At 41.4% G+C, this 9,433-nt stretch overlaps 1 protein-coding gene across 1 annotated transcript; it reads right to left on the reverse strand.

Annotated features, from left to right (window-relative positions):
- Nucleotides 1–4,727: 4,727 nt before the first annotated feature.
- Nucleotides 4,728–9,322, reverse strand: LOC114072950 (biotin--protein ligase-like). Its single transcript, XM_027910762.1, has 3 exons — nucleotides 8,999–9,322; nucleotides 7,932–8,818; nucleotides 4,728–4,961 (listed from the first exon to the last, which is right to left on the reverse strand). Exons 1-3 carry the CDS (start codon nucleotides 9,189–9,191, stop codon nucleotides 4,728–4,730), a joined length of 1,314 nt encoding a protein of 437 aa, XP_027766563.1. The 5' UTR covers nucleotides 9,192–9,322.
- Nucleotides 9,323–9,433: the final 111 nt, after the last annotated feature.

Genomic DNA, 9,433 nt, shown 5'->3' on the forward strand with positions numbered 1-9,433 from the left:
CAAGGGAAAGGAGGAGAGGAAATGGCCTCAAAGTGCCCCAGGGCAGGTTCAGAGCAGAGAGCAGAAACAATTTGTCCCTGCAGGAGTGGTCAGGCCTTGCAATGAGTGTCCCAGGGAGGTGGTGGAGTCCCTGTGTGTGGGAGTGTCCCAGAGGGGTCTGGATGTGGCCCTTGGGGACACGGATTAGGGGGGATCCTGGTGGTGCTGGGTGAGGGTGGCACTGGATCACCTCGAAGGTCTCTTCCAACCTTGATGATTCCATGATCCTGTGATTCTGATTCTTTATTGCCAGGGAATCCCCTGACAGGCTGCCTGGGCACAGAACTACCCGGGAAAATCATCCTGCCCTGGACTCTACGTTACAAAACTCGCTGTACAAACTCAGCTTCTTTTAAGCTTTTACCTCTACCAAGTTGTTGGAACCCCAAAGTTTACAGATTTTACTGAAGAACCAGCAGTTCTATCAGAAAATTACACTAACAAAGGTGTGTGGAGTATAAGAAGACTGAGGGGAAAGAAGGAAGATGAGCTAATATATTCAGCTCTTATCCCACCTCTGTCAGTTTGTGACTGTGTGAGAAATGTCACAAACTTGTTCACTGAGGTACAAGAGGAAATATCACTGAGACACAAGAACCTGGCCGAGAGAGCTGCAAACTGTTAAATTAGGAGACAATTCCCAGGTAATTTCATTATCTTAAGGGCAAAAAGAGGAAAAAAAAGGAGCTACAGAGTGTCAAAAACCATCCCCTCTGAGAACAATTCCTTTCAGAACCACAAAGAACACCAGCAAACAGCAGGGACTATTATTAGAATTATTAGAATTATTAGAATCCAGACTTTGACACAAAGAGCTTTTCCACGAATGGCAACCCTTAACTCAGTTTAGTTTTATGATTTCTGATTTCGGGGACTCTTCTGGGTTCGCAACATTTTTGTCACAAAGAAACAAAAAAGTCCTTTTGAGGATGGGGGGGAGAAGAACACAAACCAAGCCAAGGCAAACCCACCCTACCTGTGACAGCGGCTTCCCACATGCCCAACCAGCTTGGGAGAAACACAGTTTTTAACCCCAAAAAATTATTCACACATTAAATCGACCTCCAAAAACCAATAAGGTGCTTCAGCAAATACTCATTTTAACTGGTGCAAATGCACTTTTATTGCTTTATCTATTTTTGTTTTCCCCCCCATGAAGCAACTTTGCCATAAAGGCATTTTTGTTCCTAGCTAAGAGAGACAATCTGGGAAAAGCTTTCCAGTACAGATAAAGACTTCTGGCACTGTTGATTTCAAATAATAACTATAATACATTAATAAAAGTGAAAAAAAAAATGTTAGACACAAGCTATTTATCAGTCCCTTTTTCATTCAGTGTTTTTCTCAGCTCTTCTGAGCAAATTTCCATTCTAGAATAAATATTCCAAAGGGCTCTGGCATTTTTGTCCTACTGGTTAAAAAGGTAGGGATGATGCTCATGCTTTGAGGATGGTAAGAGAAAACAAGCAAATCTCTTGTTTTTTGTTTTTTTTTTTTTTTTTTAAGATGATACTTTTTTTGGTCCAGCTGTAAACAAAATATTTAGGTAGCACTAAAAAGACGACTTTGGAGTTTCCCTGTAACTGTCCCTTCCTGGGGAATTTTTAAAAGGTTTCCAAGTTGAATCCCAAGTTCTACAATACCCAGGGAAATATTTTAGGAACAATTGTGCCCAAATGCAGCCTGAAATGCGGGTCCACTGCAGTGTTAGCTGAGAGTTCAAATTTCCCACCCTCAAAGGAAGGTTTATTCAGGATAAAGTCACTTCAGGCCCTCTTGGCTGACATAACGGGCTTGGAATTTTAAAAACCAGAATCAAACTGCAGCTCCAGACAAACAAATCCGGTCCCACTGAACTCTGATTGTGCTGCAGCTACCGAGTCACCCAAAAACAAAACGGATTTGGAGCCTCAGGAGCCTCCCAGTCAAGTTCTAAGATGCTTCAGACAGGCAAATGTGTGGAAATAATCACAATTGTGCCAAACCCCCTCCTGTTCTTCAGGGAGTAAATCCTTGTTTTGAAATCTAGAAGATGTTCTGCTGAAATTTCTGGCAGTAAAAACCCAATCCTGGCGTTCGTGTCTGAAAAATTATCCCTTAAGGTGGCCGAGAGAAGTAAATATTGGAGTGTTTAAAGGCAAAGCTGCATTAAAAATCAGATCTCTATGGTTGGAGCTGCCACTGAACATGTGGATGCCAGACAAGAGGATTTGTGATCCCCCACTCTGGTTTCAACGTTGGAACTCCACCACAGCGACACAGAATTTCCTTCCCACAGCACTGGGCAGGACTAAAATCTGCTCAACTGCTTTACATCAGAGCAAGAAAAAAAAAGAAAAGAAAAAGGAGCAGTGTTTCCATATCAATGTTTGCCTCAAAAATTACATTGAACATCAAGTTGTGCAGATTTAATGAACATTTTAAGCAGCAAGCAACCTGCCTTTCTTATATAATATATATAATTACATACTGTATAATGCTATATTTGGAGATGTACAAATATACATACACAAATATATAAGATACATATTATATACACCTGCCTTTCTTATATTATATATATATAACTATATAATTTATATAATTGTATATTATATATTGCTTTATATTGATTCAAACACTGTTCAAACTCTGTTGTCGTGCCATAATTCTACATGGTGAGATCTAAACTTCTCAAAGATGGGCATGACCATCTCTTATTTAGATCATTTTATAATAATAATAATAATAATAATAATAATAATAATAATAATAATAATAATAATAATAATAATAATAATAATAATAGGTTGGGGGTTTTTTAATCCACACAGCAGGACTGGGATTTTAACCTACAAACTGGGAATGAAACCCTATAAACTGGAAATTAATAATCACTCAACTACTTTACACCAGAGCAAGGAAAAAAAAAAAGAAAAAGGAGCTGTGTTTCCATATCAATATTTGCCTCTAAAATGACATTTAACATCAAGTTGTGCAGATTGAATTAAAATTTTAACCAGCAAGCAACCTGCCTTTCTGATATATCTAATTATATAATACATAATTATATATTTGGAGATGTACAATTACATATATATACAAATATATAAGATACATATTATATACACCTGCCTTTCTTATATAACTATGTAATACATAACTATATATTTAATATTGCTTTATATTGACTAAAACACTGTTCAAACTCTGTTGTTGTGCCACAATTCTACATGGTAAGATCTAAACCTCTCAAAGATGGGCATGACCACCTCTTATTCAGATCATTTTATTTTAATAATAATAATAATAATAATAATAATAATAACAACAATAATAATAATAAATACCAATTCTGCTCATATTTGGTTGGTTTTTTTTAATCCACATAGCAGGACTGGGATTTTAACTTACAAACTGGGAATTAAACCCTATAAACTGGAATTTAATAACCGATTTTGCTATATCGAGCAAAATAACCCCAGAAACTGCAAATTACAACTTCAAAATGCACATCCCAAGGAGGTAAAGAAAAAAAAAAAAATTCCAGTTCACCCCTCAGAAGCAGCTAAAAATTATATTGCAAAAGGTAGCACTGAGATCTTAATAATCAAATTTACACCAATCAGCATCACAGATTTGATTGGATTAATAACAGAATCATTAACAGAATCACAATGATGCCAGAAGACTCAGATTTTCAAGGAATTTTAGGCAGAGGAAAAAGCCAGGAGAAGCTTTTGGGGCACATAATCCAGCTGGGAAAGTTTTATTTGACATTCTCGGTGCAGATCTGATGGAAATTCTGAAGTGATTAGTATTAGTATAGTAATTATAATTAGTATTTTTTCTTCATGGAATAAAAAACCAATCAGAGCAAAATCCAGTTTTTATTTCTTCCACATATGCAAAAAAAAAAAGAGCTCGTAGTGTCTAAAATTAATTAGAAAAATCTGACAAGGTGAGGTCCAACAGCAGTTTTTAAACATAACGGTGCAGGTGGAAACTCCAGTTTGGGAGTGAGGAATCATTAATGAACTGACAAGTCTTAGAGACAATATAATATAATAGACAGTATAATTTATAAAATTTATGTAATATCCAAACCAGTGAGCTGTACTGGACAAGCTTTCCATACAAAATTGTATTTCCAGTACTGCTGACTCGCTCTGTTCTTAAAAAAAAAATTAAGTATTTCCACAATTTATTCTCCTCTCAGATACCTTTCTGGTATCTCCTGGCTCTCTAGGGAGAACGTGATGTATGGGGAAAAATATCTAATTTTTGAGAAAATTAAACTATTGCACACCCCTTATTTATTTTAATCAAAGTTACCATCAAAAATGTGGGAAAAAACTCAATAAATATCACATTTTCACATTGAAAAATGTGAATAAAATTTTTAAAAAACCACCTTATTTTGGTATAAACTTGAACTACAGAGCGTGCAGTTAAAATATCTTTATTAGGTGGCCTGCAACCCTGGGATATGCCACTAGATGGCAAGTTTGGATAGCAATTTAGTCAAATTTTAACTCGTGGCATGTTTGAAAACTCCAAGGACCAAACAGAAAATAGAGCTGAAAAATTAATTCCCCCGCGGTGGAATTCAGAATTACAACCAACAGGTAACACAACAGAGCAGAAATTGAATTTTTTGCTTACCTGCAGCACCTGCACAAACCTCTCAAGAGCAAAAACACCTCGATTTAGGAGGATTTAGGAGGGCACTGAATTTGCCTTGCAGGGTAAAAACTTACCTCATCAGGAGAGAGCAGGTAAAGAGGTGTTAAGGCAGGGAGTTCCCTTGATTCACAGCTCAGGCCAAGCGACACCAGGATCTCCTTGAGGACTTGGTATCTCTTGCTGTTGCTCATCTTCAGCAGGTTAAAATCCTCCTCGGTTTGCACATCCATGGAATTGCTGTCCAGCTCCAAGTGGGCCTGGCAGGATATGGGCAAAAAAAAAAAAAATCAGTGTTCAGCTGTCAATCCACTCACAATATCCTGTGAAACCCAAAATATCCCCCTCTAAAGTAAACATTTCCCGGAGGAGATGTTCAAACTTGTATTTACTAATTCAGTTTATCCCTCTCCTCCTCATGTCTGCCAGAACCAACAGCAAGATGGGGCGTATTTTGCCTTGTGTACCAGAGAAGAATTGTATTAAAACTGAAAGAGCTTTACCAGAGGCTGGAGATCTGAAGAACTCAAAGAAGGCCTTACTGTGTCACGTGAATTAAGTTGAAATCAGTGCAGATCAAGAAATGCTTCTGTCTGAAAAAATTACTTTCTCACCTGGCAGAGAAATCACTCAGGGCTGCAGCAGAAATGAAATACAACAGGAAAAAAAGAAATCCTTCATAGACCTCCCTTTTTTTTCTGGTTTTCTTTCTGTGTTTGATGGTTTTTGTGAGGTTTTATTTTGGTTGGTTGGTTTGGTTTATAAACAATTGTTCCAAGATATTTAGAAGGCCTTGTAATCTACCACACGCAGATTCATTTAATGAAAACCACAAGCTATTCTTTTGTTCATTTCTTCAATTTAATGATGCCCTTTGTGTTTTATCTATGATCTGCTTCACTGAAATTCAGGGAAATGAAGGACAGTGGATGTTCCTGGATCCCTGGAAGTGTCCAAGGCCAGGTTGGACGGGGCTTGGAGCAACCTGTGCTGGTGGAAGGTGTCCCTGCCCGTGGCAGGGGGTGAGAACTGGGTGATCTTTGAGGTCCCTTCCCACCCAAACCACTCCATGGCTATAAAAAGCGTCAATGGGGGCAGGACACACCCCCCCCCCAGAAGAGCACCAAAACAAGGCAAGCATTTCTGTGGCAGAATATTTAACAGCTGATGTCACCGCCCAGCCCCTGAAGTGAAAACAATAGGGCTTTTCAAACCCACACTGGAAGTCGTTTGGAATTATAAAATGACACACTAATCCTTTTAATCTGATTTTTTTTTTTTTTTGAAGCTGTGCTGTAAAAAGCTCTTTTTCTGGGGGATGTAAAAGGGGAGAAACCTCTGCAGTGTTAAGTTTTCCTCCAGCAGAAGGGTCAGTTTAAGGGCTGCAGCAGAGCAGTTTTTTCCAGGGATCTTGCAGAAAGTTTCTAATCGATTTTCCGGTCCAAGCATCCAGCACACGGGGCGGCAAAGCTGCCCACCGAAAAAAAGAAAGCTCTAAACATGCTGCTCCGTCTAACAGTTTCCAAAAAACCAGCAGATTTGACCTGATAAACTGATAAGAGATGGAAACACTTCTGAGAAACCCCAGGAATGTTTCTGAACTACGTAACGGCTGGAAAAGTATTGACACCTGATCCCTGAGCAGTGAAATTTGAGTGCTCTGGGCTCCTGAGAAAGTTCTTCTCGACCTAAAATATTGGTTAAAATACAACCTTTCATAAAGCTGAGTCTCTATTACATTACTTAATTTAATTTACTTGAACACTGGTAAATAAATGTTGCTCTGCTTTTCTCAGTGTGCTTGGCAGATTCGTACTTCCAGGGCATACACTTATTTTCTAAACTTTTTATCAGCCTTTCCAACACTCAAAACTTATAGCTCTGAATATTTAAATAATCAGAGACCAACATTTACCTTTAACACACCCATTATCCACAGAGAATAATATTAAAAAAAAAAAAAATAAAAATATTATGAACACTTGAACTTCTCTGTTGTTTATTTTTTTGAGGGTTTTGTTCAGTTGTGGGGTTTTCTCTTTTACCAGACACCACAATACCCTAACGCTGGAGAGGCACCTGTTTGCTGGGATATTGTTTTCAAGTGGAATGAGGAAGATTTTTGGCTCCTTCACTCCCCCCAGGTGCTCTGAGCTATTTCATAGGGGCAGAATGTTAAACATTTAAAACTTGAAAGCCTGAAGAAAAGACTTGGGAATTATAAAAAGTAGTTTGCAGCGAGGTTTATTTTACACTCCCTGCTTCCCCATAGTTCAGATTTTAGCAAGAGTGACTTTTTTGTTTTGCCAGTGTAAGCTCTCACCCCCAAATCTGTCACAATTCGGCTCTCCCTGTTCCCACCTCCCAAAATCTGCAGAATTCCCAACTCTTGTCACTGCCCAACCTCCAGCAGGCAGAAAAGGAAAGCTCTGCTCTTGAAGATCAAAGAATCCCAGGATAGCTGGGGTTGGAAAGCACCTCTGGAGATCACCCAGCCCAACCCCCCTGCCCAGGCAGGGCCACCTGCAGCAGGTGACACAGGAACGCGTCCAGGTGGGGTTGGAATGTCTACAGAGAGGGACACTCCCCACCCTCCCTGGGCAGCTCTTCCAGTGCTCTTCACCCTCCATGGAAAGAAGTTTCTCCTCATGTTGAGGTGGAACTTGTTGTGGTTTCGTTTGAGGACTCTGCTCCTTGGCCTGACCACTGGGGACAATCTGGCACCATCTTCCTGGCACCCACCTTGGAGATATTGGTCTGGATTGGTAAGTAAGACTCCTGCTTAACATGCAAACTTGCTCTTTCTCCCACCACCCCTCTGATCTTTCCTGGTTCCATGGTGACAACGGGGAAGTGGACCAGAAGTGGCATTGCTGAGGATCAAAGGAAACCCATTCTGCATTCAGAGTCCTTGCACATCCACTAGCACATCTCTCTGCACCTCAGGGGGTGGGCAGGCCCTGGCACAGGTTGCCCACAGAAGCTGTGGCTGCCCCTGGATCCCTGGAAGAGTCCAAGGCCAGGTTGGATAAACTTGGAGCAACCTGGGCTGGTGGAAGGTGTCCCTGCCCATGGCAGGGGGTGGCACTGGCTGAGCTTTAAAATCCCTCCCAACCCAAACAATTCCACGCTTCTCTCCTTGATAGGAACCCCCAAGATCACACAGTGGGAAGAAGTGACCTTTTCCCCACGCAGCAACGTGCAAACCAACACCTCCACACCCACAGCACCTGGGAAAGGATGGCTTCTCCTCCGCTGTCCCCGTGAGTCAGGTGAACAATAACCGTGTCTTTCTCGGCGTTATTTAATCGACACAACGTCTTCACTTCGCCAGCCTCTTCCTTCCCCCCTTCCTCGAAAACACAGCCACTGACCACCAGATCCAGCTTCACCTCAGGGCTGTCCTTTGTGGACGCCACCAGTTCGTGGACAGTCCTCCTCAGCTTGTTCTTCCGCTTGATCCGAACGCCGCCGAACGTGAAGGACGAGGAAATCCCGAGAATCTTCCCGCCTTTGGACAAAAACTTCATGAACTGCTCGTGGGTCCCCTCAGAAATGGGCTCCTCCGTGGCAATGACCAGGAGCAGGGAGTTGTCGACCCAGGGGTCTCTCAGCACTTGCTCCTGGTGCAGCTGGTAGATGGTGTAGCTCTCTGCATCGACGCACTCCCGAAGGATCGATCTCACCTGCTCGAATTTCCCCTTGGCCCCCTGGGAGCCCAGGTAAATCAGCACATTCGGGGGCTTCCCAGCAAGGTTCACCCTCTTCATCCCTCTTTCCAGGCAGCCATCCCTCTCCTCCTCCAGCTTGCTGCTGGAATCATCGGGAAGCTCCGGAATGTTTTCTGCAGAGGCGAATTTGACCGATTCGATGGTGCTGTTTTCCAGCTGCAGGCACTCGTGGCAGCTGGAAAGGTGCAAGTGGTGGTGATGCTCTCCTGACAGATTGTTGGGCTCATCCCCACGATCACTTCCCTCCTCTGGCTTGGATTTCTCCTCTTCACTTTGCCCTCCCAGTCCCGATTTAACAGCTGCTTCATCCATTTGGGCGCTCTGCTCTTTCGCAGGTGGTGCCTCCTGCGCCAACTCCTGCAGAGCAGATTCCTGTAAATGGACAGCTGGAAAAGGGAAAGGATGCAAAAGAAAGGGGTTAGAAAAACGGTATTTAAAAGAGCTATCATAAATGCTACTAACGCAGCAGGATTTGATTTAATTTAATTTGAGAACAAATCATCCGTAACAGCAGGAATTTCACTTGTTTGACAGCAAATCCCACCAACACCGAAATCAATCTGGACTTACAAGCCTAAGGAGTCTTTGTTTCAAAGGACAAAATGAAGCAAATGAAATACCTTGGGAAAAACACTGATTTTTCAAGGAGAGCGGGGTGGAAAATCCCTTGCTGCTCTTTGGAAATGAACTATTTTGAAATAAACTATTTTGAAATAAGCTAATAAAGTGGTGATGTTGGGCAAGATGGAGATATTGCATTGCTGGAGGCCGCAGATAAAGGTTTGGCACAAGTAAAGGGAGTAAAAAAAGAACTGAACTGCTTTCAGTCTGCAGGAAGGGAGAGAGAACCACAAACAGCAAGATCTGGGAGGTTAAAAATCCAAGGAAATAAGAGGCAAATATGAGGAGCTGTTAAACCTTCCCTTTTCTCCCCCTGAAAACAACAGAATTGCAAAGATAAACAATTTATAGCAAATACAAGTAAGAAAAAAGGAGCAGAG

Source organism: Empidonax traillii, unplaced genomic scaffold (genome assembly GCF_003031625.1).
Source record: "Empidonax traillii isolate 1590-97213 ecotype Southwest subspecies unplaced genomic scaffold, ASM303162v1 scaffold4595:size11780, whole genome shotgun sequence".
Classification (NCBI taxonomy): Eukaryota; Metazoa; Chordata; class Aves; order Passeriformes; family Tyrannidae; genus Empidonax; species Empidonax traillii.

Excerpts from the sequence above, each read along its gene's own strand:
- LOC114072950 (XM_027910762.1), bottom strand. The coding sequence starts at position 9,191 with ATGCAATATCTCCATCTTGCCCAACATCACCACTTTATTAGCTTATTT. Across the intron at positions 8,819-8,998 it reads AAGACTCCTTAGGCTTGTAA|CTGTCCATTTACAGGAATCT; the intron begins GTCCAGATTGAT and ends TCCCTTTTCCAG. Across the intron at positions 4,962-7,931 it reads GAGAAGCCATCCTTTCCCAG|GCCCACTTGGAGCTGGACAG; the intron begins GTGCTGTGGGTG and ends ATATCCTGCCAG.